Below are 14,862 nucleotides of genomic sequence, written 5' to 3'. Positions count from 1 at the left end.
GTGGACGGAGACACACACGTCACGACCGAGGAAACCTTGATAAATGCACTTACTTGAAGTTTGGGACGCTCAAAAAATGCCTTGTGCCTTTGTGGAACTGTAGTTTACAGCAACAACAACAACAGAAAACTATTCTGTTCTCGCCGAAACTAATAAAGCTCTTTACAAGGCTATTACTAGAGGCGTACGAAATTTCTGATTCTTAGCGATTATTCACGATTCTGCCATGGAAGATTCGAGAACGATTCACAGACATCCAAATTCAGATTATTGAATTATACCAGGTAAAGCGGAATTAAAACACAGCGCGGTCTTCGGGATGCAATGAGATAGTAAATATCATGTTCAACTCATGCCGCTAGATAAAAAAAACATTAATACCTGACTGCGGCCGACAGCCGCTTCAAACAATGCCCAGTTGCTAGTTGCTACAAACATACGGCCACAATAATGCTACGGTAGATATCACATATATGTAGAACTAGATGCGAAATGACAGACAACGGCGGCATTAGAACATGTATAAAGAACTAGATGCGAAATGACAGACTTGTCGGCGTTAGTAAACAGCCGCCATCTTAAAGCAGTAGACTTCTCTGGAAGGCTCTGTTGCAGCGAACCTAATTAACTTTTTATCTAAAGTACTGTACTCCTAAATCAGCAAAATATTGACTCTAATCTATCTTTAAATGATGAAACAGTTTCAAAACTTCCACATGTCGAAAGTAGACAGAAGGGAAATTATGGAATAACGGGAGAAATTTTAACAACTTTAACGGTTGATTCACAACATTAAATTAATTGAATGTAGTTTAAAGCTGCTAATACAGAATGGGGACTTGAGTGTTTTATTTACTGATTTTAACTGTTAACTTACTGAAATAGTCGTTTGATTAAGCCTGAGAGGATCTTTGAACAATTTTGGAACTAATGTACGTAACATTAAAAGCAGCTAATAGCTGGGAGAGGGGGTGCATCAATATACGATTTATAATCGAATCGTAGACTCTGAATCGTACGAAATCGAATCGTTAGGTGCTCAAAGGTTCCCACCTCTAGCTATTGCTCTCTCCCCTACTCCTTAAAATGAGTGGCCGCTTTCTTGTCTAACATGGGTAGTGGATTGAGAGCCACATGAGTCTGCAGATTCTCCTAGCAATGACGAAGCTGAGCGAAGTCGCTCCCAGTCAGATTCAACGGCGACTGGCAGAGGGGGGTGTGGAGGTCGCAAAAAAATGTGACATAAAGAAGAAATGATCGTGCGATAAAAGTATTGCACTAAACCACAGCAAATGCGCATGCATGCATTTACATACTACCCTATTTGTATACTGTTTGCTTGATTTAACTCCAAACTACTCACGCACAGGCTCAAACGCACCGTACTCTTGGGAGTGATAATGTGGTGTGGGGACATCAAGGGAAAGAAACTTCAGAACACGCATGTAGCAGCGGTGAAGGCAATTTATGTTATTTTTCTTCATTTAATATTTTTAGACAGGGTGCTGAAAAATATGGTGTGCCTAACACTTCCAAGCATTTTCAAAGGCTTTATGCAAGATTCAAGCATTTTCCAAACCTTAAAAAGACAACAGTAAAATCCAAGCATTTTCAAGGACCCGTACGAACCCTGTATATACAGTATGTGTATGCACATTACAGTATAGCAGTACTGGATGCATTTCTGCATACTCAACATGTGAAGGCAACTATTAAATCAAACCAAACAAACACATTGCTGAGTCAAAAAAAATGAGGGGGGGGGGGGGGTGTAGGGAAAACAAAAACTATCTACCAGATGAGCAGCTGCTCTTGCCAGTGTACTGAGAGTCTCACTTTCTCACTTGTCATCTCTCACTGCCTTTCCTGATGAACAACAACGATCAGGTATACTCACTCACATGGTGTAGTAGAGGAGGCTAATAACCAAACACAGAGAATGTGATAAGTGAGGCACAGCACCTTCACTTATTCGTTGTATTTTAAGCCACCATTGCTCTTGGTTCACTTAGGTTTACACTTGTATGACAGAAAGGTTTTATGATGGCAACACTTATATTATTTCCATTGCCATGCTTCTCGTAAAGCTAACATCCTGCAATTGAATATAACCTCTTAAGTTCCACTGAGAAAACATCACCCCAAACTGCACATCGCACTATTTTATATCATAGCCCTATGGCCTGCAATCTAAGAAACATGTTGTGCAAAGGATCAAGATTGTACATGAGTACTTTAGTGGATACATTCGGAAAGCTATAATTTCATGTAAAATTGAATTGAGTCTAAAGGGACACATTCTCATTTCCACTTACCAGTATTTTAATTTCACTTTGCTAAGGTCATAAACTTCAATCACCTGTCAACAAAAGGACATATTAAAGTCAAAAGAACACAAAAATAACTAACAGTTGAATGTGATACAAAAAGGAAGTTGAAAAACAATTATAACATTTTTATAAACATGAAAGTATTCTGCAGTTCAACAGTTGGTTTTGGACCAAATTTCTCAAAAAATGCCACACTCCTCTTCACTTATGGCTAGCCATAATATTGTACAGTATTGCATCGTTGTGAGATATATATTTTTTTATTTTTTATTTTTTTTTAGAAAAGACGAGCCTGAGATTAGAGTAAACAAAAAAATAAAAAAGTTAATATTCACCTTGAGTCTTTGATTTGTGGCATCAAACAGCAGTTTAATACCATCCTGAGTCAAGTTCAGTATGAGGTCATGGCTGAGTGGTGTCTGTCAGTAAGATATAGAGGCCCATTATTAACATTAAGAACCATGGACCATTGATATGTCCTAATGCACTTAATGCACAAGGCCAATATTAAAAAAAAACATTTACAACTAAACTGATTTTTTTTTAATTCTCAAGTGCATTGACTTGCAAGTTTTTTGAGTGCAAATAGTTACTTCTTGGGTGTTTTTTTTTTGGGGGGGGGGGGGGGGGATTAAGAAATGTGCAAAAACCTGAGAAACGAGTGCAAGAATATCATCATCAGATGGCAGTTAACTTTACAACATGCAACCACTATCAATTCGAAAATGTTTCCCTGTGGTGGAAGGACAATATCAGATGTCTAATGCACAATTAAGATGCTTTGCAGATGCCCATGAACCACACAGATTTAAAAAAAAAAAAAAAAAAAAAAAAAGCACAAAATGTTAGATACATTCATGTTTTGTGCTTGTATTTCCTGTGTTTGCAGGTAAGGTTAGTACTGTGTGTGATTTTTGTTTGTTTGTAACAGTGCAATACTGTTGAGTGCAATGTTTCCCATTAAAAAAAATTGCATTTCTACTCATTTCAACGGGCATACGGGACTTGGCATACAAGCAAAATATAAGGCTAGGAGTTATTTTCGGTTCTTTGACATTTGTAGTACAACATCCAATTGACAGTAACTCCCATGAAAGGTGTTTGAAAATTACGACTTACAGTATATCTGCAGGGTATAAGCATTGCTTGTATACATATGTTGACATTGTTTCAAAATATAAAAACCATAGTTAATTAGCAAGCACCCAAGATGACATTTGACCTCTAAAATTCAAAGGTACGATGCGATAACACAATTACGTACTATAAAAAAATACATACAAATGTACATTATATACAGTAAAGAACATTTGCAGTTAAGAGTATATACTGCTGTCCCAATCCAGAATTATACCTTCTGATAGAGCAAGTTGTTTGTGGTTTATGATGTACATTTCCTATGGTCCAATGTATCCCTTTTTTTTTTTTACACTCTGTAGTCTGCAGCAGTAAAGTAAGTACTAAGCAGTAAAGTAACCAATGTTTTCCCTCTGTAAAATATTTGGAGGCGGTTCCACCCACCCAGATCGTGGCTGTCACTATGACTGTCATAATTTTCTTGAAAACCTTATAAAAAATATCATCTGGGCATAGACATACTACATTACGGAAGCTATGCTCTGCAAAATTTGGTTGATGTATCATGTCAGTGCTGAGCTTTACACCTGTATTAAAATTACAGTCTCTTTTCAGAGTGGAAATGTGAAGAGCCTATTTTGTGCACTTGAAATAGAACAAAACAAGCACAAACAATGTTCTATATCTTTAGTACCTCCTTAAAGAGTATCATGTTATTACATTGAAAAAAACATTTTTTGCTGTAAATAACTAGAATAAAGACACATTGGCCATCTTACCTGTTCACTGTATAGCACCTGGACATTTTTAATGATGCGGCAGTGTTTCTGAAGAATAGCGATGGCCTGGGCCAAAGGCATACCTGGGCATAAACAAAAAACAGACTTGTAAATTAAAGGCTGCTGGTCAGTTTGTTAATCTACAACAATGCTAATACATTATTCACTATACAGCGACAAATACACATATACAGTACCATAAATGTCCACCAATCCTACAAGCCTTTTATTTTGATTTGTGATGACATGTACCATTATGATGTTGTCATAATATGGATTAGAGATCGACTGATTTGGGTTTTTCAGGACCGATACCAATTATTAGTAGTTAGAGGGGCCGATAACTGATTTTTTGAGCCAATATTCAATTACAGTATAAGTGCAAAAATTGCCATAAAACAGAAAAATGCAAACACTGAACTTCATTGAATTGCCTACAGCATGTTCTTTGAATCACGCAAATAGAAAATAATAGCTAATAATAGGGGGTGGCGTGGTTCGGTGGAAGTCGTTCCCCAACACAGAGGTTGTGCGTTCGATTCTCCGCCCCGATGACCTCATCTAAGTATCCTTGAGCAAGACATTAAACTCCACGTTGCTGCTGGTGCTGCGACACCAGTAGGTAGATGATATAGTGTGAAGCTCTTTGGGGGCCTCAAAAAAGTGAAAAGGCGCAATACAAGTGTAAACTCCATTTACCATTATCAATTAACAAATCAGAGGACTCGGTGAATTCTAGTGCAGGAGACAGCAGGCAGGAGAGAGAGGCGTGGCTGCAGCTCAGCCAAAATAACCCAGTTTTAAATAGATTAGGGCTGCAGCTATCGATTATTTTAGTAGTTGTTTAATCGATAAAGTAGTTCGTCCGAATAATCAAGTAATCAGATAAGGAAGATAAAAAATTAAAATACCTGAGCTGAGCCTCAAACAGTATAAAAAAATAAATAAATGAGGAACTATGTACAACAAAAGAACAATTAGCTAAAGTCTGCTAACTTAAATGCTATAATATGCCAACGTTGTTTTTTTTGTTTTTGTTTTTTTACAATGCTCTTAACATATGGTCCAGACACGTATTCCCCCCCCCCCCAAAAAAAATAAAATAAAATAAAATAAAAAACGCCAAATATACCTATTAACTAAATTACGAATGCATTAAAAAAACACATTAGCTCAAACAAAAACTTAGCATATGTTGGTCTTAACAGGGAGCAGCTGGATTCCGCCACGTGAAATGAAGCAGACTAGAGGGCAGTGTATCCACCCAAATCAATAAAACTAAATGCAAACACTTTCAAAACAAACCATTACAACGCCACTTTAAACGAATACTCGAAGCAGCAAAACTTAATTTGAATCTTTTTTTTTTCTAATCGAATACTCAAGTTAATTGATTAATCGTTGCAGCACTAAAATATTTTTTCATATCGGCCGGTCAGATTAAAAAAAAAAAAAAAAAAAAAAAAAAGGCAGATACCGATATACATCAAACTTCCAATCAGCCCGGCTGATAATCAGTCTATCTCTAGTATGGATCATTCTACAAAGAGTGCCTTGAATGAAGCAAGGCATGAATTTTTTTTTTTTTTAATTAATTTGTCAGGTTTAAAACAAAACATCTAATTCTATTTGAATGTTAAAATGCTGAAACAAATTGGTCATATAAAATAAATATCTACCTAGGGCGAATTCCCATAGTTCATTTCCAAGTGATCGCTCAGGAACCACTTCCAGATCCAGCATTGGCAAGTAGTAGATGGTGGCTCACCTTAAGACACAATGGGACCCTCTCCGTGTATTTCCCTAAACACTGTGTACTGTACACTAGTACTGCAATCGACTGGTTAAATCCATAATTTCAAATGCTAACAAGCTAGCAATTTCAACAAAGGGGACCAGCGTGAAACTTTTCAGTAACTACTGACCACTTTAATGTACGATATTTGAAACAGACATGAAAAAGAGCTGAAATCAAATGGAAAAATAATTATTAGACAGCCCAAAAGAGGCTTATTACAAGATGCTCTCAACTTTTCTAAGTAAATATCCTAACCTGACGCAAACGAGCTCTGTTGTTAGTCCAACTCTTGTTTAAATAATTGCGAAAAGGTGATCGACCACTATCGGCCAGTTACGAAATCAACACTGGTGTTGCGCCGTTCGCTAACATTAGCTGACAGAGCTAGCTGCGCTTATTGCGTTGGGAATTAAGTGCAAATAGGAAAAAGTAACGCATGTAAAGTAGATGCCCTGAATTCAGTTCACAGGAGATAACAATGCAGGTCACAGGACCGTGGCATAAGTACACAAAGCAGGTTAAGTGGCCGTCTGTCTGGCTTGCAATCAGGGTTCCAGTTTTGGGGCTAGCTCCTCTTCTGCCGCGTGGATGCCAATTAAAATTCCTTACGTCCCTCAATAGTCATGTGTTTTTATCAGCAATTGCACGCCCACGGTGTCACTTCCTCAGGCTTTATAATGTGTCGACGGCAGGGTATCCGTAAAACGGCAACTTCGGGACGTAATCAACAAGAAGCAGCAGGATCAGCTGATTGTTCAACTTCCTGTGTTCGTGTTCGGCGCATGTTCTGGGTGGACCTAATGACGTCATGGCAAACCGGGAAGCAAGGAGAAAATAGAGGTTTAGGGGGAAAAAAATATATAGCTCTGGGTATATCTAAATATTTTACATAACATACACCCAATTAATCTTTCTCTTGGTAAATATCTTCATATGAACGATGTCTGTTCTTTCTGTGGAAATGGCATGGAAACAATAATGCATTTATTTTTTTAATGTGTGAAAACAAACAATTGTTGCAGCTCGACACAAAAAAGAAGTCTGCCGTGGGAGTTTTTAAGATTTCAAATTTTATTTTCCTTTCGTCGTTGCGTCTGCACGTTCTCAACTGCTCTCTCCTCTCTCTCCTCACAACACACGAGGTGCGTTTTGGTGCCCTCGGAAATTTACATGTGGAAATGACTAGACCAGTGGTTCTTAACCTGGGTTCATTCGAACCCCAGGGGTTCGGTGAGTAAGTCTAAGGGGTTCGGCGAAGGTAAAGAAACACAGAGCCCTATTTTCGTACGCTGATTAAATCTAGGCAAAGTGGCTTTTTAAACAAGGTTTGGGACTGGTTTGCTCACAATTTACAGGCTTAATCATTTTTTTTTAAACTGCTAGTCGTCGAACTGATAGGAGGAGGAACCGGTTTGCTCAGTGGAATGTTGACTCGCACTTGGTATGAGGGAATACAACAGACCGATGGGCAGCGTGGTCTCAAAATTTTGACCTGTTCATAAAACATGCTGTCAAAATTAGTAGAATTTTGAACCGGCATTTGCTAAATTATTACCTTGCTCGCTTAGATATACCGGTTTTGAATTTGAAAAAAAAATTTATTATTATTTTTTTTAATTCTTAATGGTTCGGTGAATCCACATGTGAAACTTGTGGGGTTCGGTACCTTTAGCAAGGTTAAGAACCACTGCTCTAGACATTACGACCGTCCACATACCAAGGATTTTTTTTTTTTTTCATACGTTTCCCAAAGCCAAAAACTCACAGGGGAAAAAATGTGAACAATTGATCAACTTGTGCGGACATCCAAAAGACCAGTTTAACGCCAGCAAAGTGAAGCCATTCACCTTCATATGTAGTAAACATGTTGTTGGGGGCCATGGTCCTACAGATGACAATCTTGCCTGAAAGAGGCAAGCCATTTTGATATTTTTGCTTATTGTTTAGCTTGGCGTTTTGCCGTGCTGCTTCTGTCTGACAATGAATAACCTGAAAAGAAGTTAAATTTTATTTATACTGTATATCACAACATGTAGGCCTATTTTTTCTAAAATATGGATATCTAAATAAATTAGCCATGTTTGGCCTTGGTCTTTTTGTAGTAAGCCTGTTCATCCCTACAGGTAGGCTCTAGATTTAACAGCTTTACCTTTTCTGTTGTAAAGCAACAACCGTAGTAAGTAAGTAAGTAAGTAATAAATTATAGAACTTAGATTTGTTATTAATGAAAAAATTATAAGTGTTCGTTGGCTGTCACAGAGTAGCATTTGCGTTTGCAGTCGTTACACAATAATGGCAATATAAATTACCCCTAAGACCGGTCAGACACGGAAGACAACCTTGAGGATATAATGTATAAGAAAGACAGGGCATCAAGGATAGCTTGTTGAAACAGGACAGTGACATTGTCAGTGGCATAAGGCAATGCACAAAAGAAAAAAGTTGTCGATAAAAAGCTACCTCTGGATCAGGTTGGCTCTTTTTCCCGTCTTTTTCAGCCCTCGACACTCAAGCCATCTCTTTAACTGAAAATGTGTATGTTTTTCCACATCTTTACTAGTGAATCTGGCACCAGCGACATCATTTTCGGACAGAAATTAGTTGGTTCAGCTCAGTAAACATCTCGTTCGTACACTATTTATATGCATCTAGCGTAAGGGACAAACGAGTTTGACCCACCTAGCAACAGTTGCTAACCTTATGAATATTAATGAGCAAAGGTGACGGTTTACGTGCGGTACGCTATTGCAACGTGGAACCACAAAAGAAATTTAAAAAACACAAAAATGTTCTAAAACTCTTGAAAATTAAATACACAGAGGGGGTGCATATCAAACCAATCATTATCTCCTACACAATTTTGGACAGCTTTTGAAATCATTTTTCATTATTCTAGTGGCCCTTATAACTTGAATTTAAAAGACATTATTTGTTACTACACTGACCCCGTAAATAATAATTTTGAATATTTAATACATTTTATATTTCTTTATGCTGTTTTTTTTTAAATTCACAAACAAAAATTCAGAAAAAACCTCATATAGTTACATTTTTCCAGTTAGAAATATATTATTGACTTCAATCAATAAAACTATTTAGCTTTTTTTTTTAAAGTAGTGAACTGATGAGAATATACTGTTTGATGTTTTTTTCCTGAAGCCTCTGGTTAACATTACTAATTATTATTATTCATTCATTCATTCATTTTCCATGCCGCTTATTATTTATTATTACTTTTACTTTATTACTTTTATATACTTTTATTTTGCAATGACAATGTAACCGTGTTGATGACATCTGTATGCGTCAATTTTTTGTCATCCGACTGTTTTGTGAAGCAGATGTTTGTATGCATGGAAGTTGAATAAAAACAGAGATTTATCAGCCCCTACAGCTTGAATTTAAAAGACATCATTTGTTACTATACGAACCCCAGTAATTATAATTTTAAATATACAGTATTTGATAATTCCCTATGCTAAGATTTTTATTCACAAACAAAAGGTCTCTAAAACACCTCCCATATTTGCATTTTTTTCCAATCAGAGTTGGAAAATACACTGAAATCAATAAAACTAGTTAGTTAATTTAAAAGAACAACAAAATCATGGGAATATATGATGTTTTTTTCCCCAAAGCCTCTGGCAAAAAAAAAAAAAAAAAATCCCTAATATATTTCCATGTTGTACTGTGTATATAATTTGCAATTACCGTCATTAAAAAAAAAAAAAAAAACTTTTGTATTAATGTAGTAACTAATATTGAGCACATCTGTATGTATCTGTCAATGACTGTCGATTGTGTCTATAAAGCAGATGTTTGTAAACATGTTAATTTGAATTATAAAAAAATAAAATAGATAATTATCTAAAGGATAATGACCTCCCTAAAATAACTGGAAAATTCAAGTTATACATTTTATTTTATTCATGCAGAGGTGCCAAACGTGGGAATACTAAACTGTATCATGGGTCAACAACCTCTTGATAGTTACGCCTTTGGATTAGATTTTTGTGAAGGGCTCCCAGTTTGTTATAAAGTACTGAAAAAAACCCCAAATGTTCTTAACTCACTTATCGTAATGCTTGATGATATGTTGATGATTAATATTTTAAGGGACAGTGGTCAGTACGGTGGACAGACTTTTTAAAGTTGACCCTTTATGTGGCTTTGTTTGGCCACAATTTAAATTCTAAACTTGTTTCTTGTCCCCCTCTGAGTATTTAGCTCGTTGCATGCTATTCATGGTTATAAATGTCCAATTAATTTAAACAGGGGAGACTGGCTGCGACTATTCTTGTAACAGTCCCATTGACAGCACTAGATGTCCAATCTATTTTAACTGGGAGGGGCGAATGAACAAACATTCCCCCCAGGTGGCCGAAAAATGTAATTGCATGTAATTGAATTTCCTAAATGTATATTAATTTCAAATACAGTACAAAATCAAAGGTGAATGAATACATTTTCAATTTATTACAACATTACTACAAAATCATAATGCCAAATCATTGCTGAGCTTTTTTTTTTTTAAATTCTATAACTGTTTTGAAAAAAAAAAAAAAATCCTGGATGTTACTTTTTGCCACTTTCGGCAATGGGCACTGAACTTCAAGAGCAAACATCAGAATTCAGACCTTTGTGAGGGATTTTTCCCCCCATTTAATTTATTTTATTTATTTATTTATTATTATTATTTTTTTAACATAAGATGTTCGAATGTGTTTGTGAATAAAACCCGTGGGATGTTCTTTACATTAAAGCAGGATCCCTGGACAAAACTAAAAATAAACTGGTTAAATAGAAATACACAAAAATGGCACGCTTAAAAATGTCAAAACATTTAAACGACACAATAATAGAATTTTGTGTATTCCAATTTTATAGCACTCAATAAAATACATATTCAACAAAGAAATACAGAGGAAAATCTAAGCAACAAAACATGTTGGTATCTGTATAATCCAAATTCCAAGCCTGGCAAACCAGCCTGACTTTTGCCATATACAAGATAAATGAACAGACTGACTTGCTATGTATCTTGTACATGGAGAAACAAATTCCACTTTGAATGATATGGAACACAACTCTTGTAGTACTAACAAAGATGAAACAAGAAGGAATATATGTATAAAAAGGAGTCAGATTATAAAAGTAAACATCATGACTTTCACACACAAACCAAAAGGATAATAAAACATTTTTCGTAACACGCGTGTTGTCACAGGAAATAGATTTCATGTACTGCATACACACTTTTACAATCCTTGATGAGGAATAACTGGGGACTGGCAAATGGCTACATTTAAAGTTTTAAAAAAGTGAAAAATTGAAATCATTGCCATTAAATCAATTGGGTGGGTTGATTACCTGCATGATGTGGCTGATTCATCTAATTATTCCTCATCTGAACACTGTAAAGCGAGTGCTTGATGATGATGATGAAACGCTGCACTATATAACAGCCAACAAAATAGGTAGCCCTCTGTTCAGTTTCATGCAAACAAAATCTGTGTGAACTTGAATGATTGTATCACATAGTGCAAAACACTCCTTGATGACATGTTCAAAATGCCCCCCACACTCTTTGCTTTGCTCCATTTCCCCAGACTTAATATACTCTACATTTTTGGATGGTTAACTCGTCAATGTGGTCATTTGAAAAGCAGTTAAATCTGAGCAATCCTCTCATCCCCACCCCACCAACCTCCCGATCATTCCAGCAAGGTGAGCTTTGGTCTAAGAAAACAGCAGGTCTCTGGATTATGAGCTAAAATACGCAGTATCAACATGACATACCAAGCTAAGGAGTACTCCCTGTTTTGTACTTGATCCTTTTGTTTACCACTGGCATCTTTCCCCACATTTATTCTTAATCAAAATATATTTTTGGTATTTGTAATAAGCTCTAAAAATCCGAGGCAAGATTTGGCATGACTTCATCTTCAACTCTTGTTTACTCATTTGTCACATTTAAACAGGATCAAAGGGTTTTGATTATTCTTTTCATCTCCATGGTTGACTATTAAATGCCTACATTGAAATGTCAAAATAATTAAGTACTGTATGTCATTCAAAAATATTGGAAGAGGCCTTAAATTGAAAAATGGCTGCTTTGCTAATTTCATTGAAAGTAAAAGAATAACAGTCCACGTCTTATCCTCTTCCTTTACTCGTCATCGTTCTCTGCATGTCTTGTGTTCCACTTCAGGGCTGGCCATGTTTAAGTCCGGGCTGGGCTCCTACTGTCATCTGTACTGGGGGAGACAGGTTGGAAGACATAGAGGAGAGAAAATGGGAAAAATAAAACAAATAAGGTGAGTGTGATCAGTGAATAGGACATTAAGAAAGGTAACAAGAAAACAGTTTGAAAAAGGGCATACAATAAATTTCAAAATAGCTTCCAAGATTAATTTTAGCATTCATTACATTTACTAACAATCAATATATTTATTTTTAATTAAAGCTAATGACTTGTTTCTCCGAATATTTTATTTAATATACTCAGCCTTGAAATCTACAACCTAATATTGTAAGCCGGGAAACAATAAGTAAGCAATTAAAATTATGGTAGATTTTATGACCCTCATTAAACATAAAACCAATTTACATCCTAATTGTGCTGAGTCCCAAAAGAGAGCTTTGAAAACATGGTTGTAATGAGTAAACCCATAGTATAAAATGCATCCTGCTTCAACATATTGAGTGCAACTGGTAACCCCTTCCTTTTCCTTTAGCCAAAATATGTATCAGTTCCTTTATTTTACCATAAAATGTTCCATTTAGATTAAAAATCATTCGAAAAGCGGGATTTAAATATCAATGCGACATTTCCTGGTAAAATGAAGACTTGTATTTTGGCTAAAAGAAAGAGAAGTAGTTAGACGAAGCACCAGTAGAGGGTATAAGAGTGCTATTTAATGGTGCTTCCGTGTCGTTGACAAGTTAGTATTTCTGACAGACTTAACACCATGTCTGGCACTGATATACACACGCACACATATGTACGCACACATACGTTAGGTCATCAGAAGTGATTGGAATAACTTTCAAGGCATTTGATGACAACGAGCGTGGGGAACGGTCTGCGCCAGCAGGAAAAAATGCTTGTGGTTATGTGTTTATACTTGTGATAGCTGAAAGAACTGTAGAAAAAGGCGGGTGATAGAGAGGTGACAGTCTGGGCACAAGGGGTGAAGCAGGTAGCAGAATGAAATGTAGACAGAGATAGTAAATGGGGTCACGAGTTCAACCGGCATGCTGTTTCTGACTCACCATTATAACAAAATATCACACAGTCACACGCTCAAACAAGTACAGTATGTCATGATACAATTTTACCCCTTCCCAGCCTGGCTGACTCCACTGTCTGTAACTCTAGGAAAAGCACTTGTCAGAAATGTGCAGTGGAGTCCACTAAAAGCAGCAAAACAGCAGCCCAGATTTGAGCCATGACGTATTCAAGCACAATATCAGGCTCTCGCTCTTTTCAAAGCAATACATACAGTAATTTGCAAATTACTGGACACTTATTGTCTATACTGTAGACTAGACACAGAAGTTATGATCGTCGAATTACAAACCCCCAATTTTTTTTTTTGTTTTTTTTTTTGACCGTACTAAGTTAAAGTGTATTTGTAAAACCCACCAGGGGCGTCATTAGATCTAATACAATACTGGGGCAAAGCAGGAAACTGGCGAGTGAGCAATTTTATTATTATTATTTTTTTCATCAAGAGTCAGAAATAGCACTATATACAGGGTGATTCAAAAAGAATGTGCCAAAATCATCAGGCATTTATTCATGATTAATTAAATTAATTGATTAAAAATAATTAACATTAATTAATTAATTAATTAATAATCTAATACGAATTAAAAGTCTTTTAAGCAAGTAAGTAATTTTAACAAATTAAAAGTCATATTGGCTCGATATTGTCCGTGCCGCTAGTGGTGGCCAGATTGAATACTTGTAAAGCATGAAATAAAAACTCATCTATTTCTTATATACTTACAGTGCCTTGCAAAAGTATTCGGCCCCCTTGAACCTTGCAACCTTTCGCCACATTTCAGGCTTCAAACATAAAGATATAAAATTTTAATTTTTTGTCAAGAATCAACAACAAGTGGGACATAATCGTGAAGTGGAACAACATTTATTGGATAATTTAAACTTTTTTAACAAATAAAAAACTGAAAAGTGGGGCGTGCAATATTATTCGGCCCCCTTGCGTTAATACTTTGTAGCGCCACCTTTTGCTCCAATTACAGCTGCAAGTCGCTTGGGGTATGTTTCTATCAGTTTTGCACATCGAGAGACTGACATTCTTGCCCATTCTTCCTTGCAAAACAGCTCGAGCTCAGTGAGGTTGGATGGAGAGTGTTTGTGAACAGCAGTCTTCAGCTCTTTCCACAGATTCTCGATTGGATTCAGGTCTGGACTTTGACTTGGCCATTCTAACACCTGGATACTTTTATTTTTGAACCATTCCATTGTAGATTTGGCTTTATGTTTTGGATCATTGTCCTGTTGGAAGATAAATCTCCGTCCCAGTCTCAGGTCTTGTGCAGATACCAACAGGTTTTCTTCCAGAATGTTCCTGTATTTGGCTGCATCCATCTTCCCGTCAATTTTAACCATCTTCCCTGTCCCTGCTGAAGAAAAGCAGGCCCAAACCATGATGCTGCCACCACCATGTTTGACAGTGGGGATGGTGTGTACAGGGTGATGAGCTGTGTTGCTTTTACGCCAAACATATCGTTTTGCATTGTGGCCAAAAAGTTCAATTTTGGTTTCATCTGACCAGAGCACCTTCTTCCACATGTTTGGTGTCTCCCAGGTGGCTTGTGGCAAACTTTAAACGAGACTTTTTATGGA

At 36.5% G+C, this 14,862-nt stretch overlaps 2 protein-coding genes across 9 annotated transcripts in view; both read right to left on the bottom strand.

Annotated features, from left to right (window-relative positions):
• The window catches only part of phaf1 (phagosome assembly factor 1), a 34,733-nt gene extending 27,979 nt beyond the window's left edge, over positions 1-6,754 (bottom strand). For 6 of the 7 annotated variants that reach the window (XR_009063212.1, XR_009063211.1, XR_009063209.1 and 3 more), the window contains exons 1-4: positions 5,866-6,754; positions 4,187-4,269; positions 2,666-2,749; positions 2,316-2,359 (exon numbers count right to left, since the gene is read on the bottom strand). Coding sequence is in view for 3 of the 7 variants with exons in the window: in XM_057836362.1 (XP_057692345.1) it covers positions 2,316-2,359; positions 2,666-2,749; positions 4,187-4,269; positions 5,866-5,929 (275 nt within the window). In the remaining 4 variants the exon portion in view is untranslated. The other variant, XM_057836365.1, reaches the window with a different exon arrangement.
• Positions 6,755-10,843: 4,089 nt separating this feature from the next.
• The window catches only part of cbfb (core-binding factor subunit beta), a 64,296-nt gene continuing 60,277 nt past the window's right edge, over positions 10,844-14,862 (bottom strand). For both annotated transcript variants that reach the window (XM_057836459.1, XM_057836460.1), the window contains one exon: positions 10,844-12,236. The gene's annotated coding sequence lies outside the window, so the exon portion shown is untranslated. The remainder of the gene's footprint in view (positions 12,237-14,862) is intronic.

Source organism: Corythoichthys intestinalis, chromosome 5 (genome assembly GCF_030265065.1).
Source record: "Corythoichthys intestinalis isolate RoL2023-P3 chromosome 5, ASM3026506v1, whole genome shotgun sequence".
Lineage (NCBI taxonomy): Eukaryota > Metazoa > Chordata > Actinopteri > Syngnathiformes > Syngnathidae > Corythoichthys > Corythoichthys intestinalis.
The sequence above is the reverse complement of the archived record's forward strand: the minus strand, read 5'-3'. Positions and strand labels throughout refer to the sequence as shown.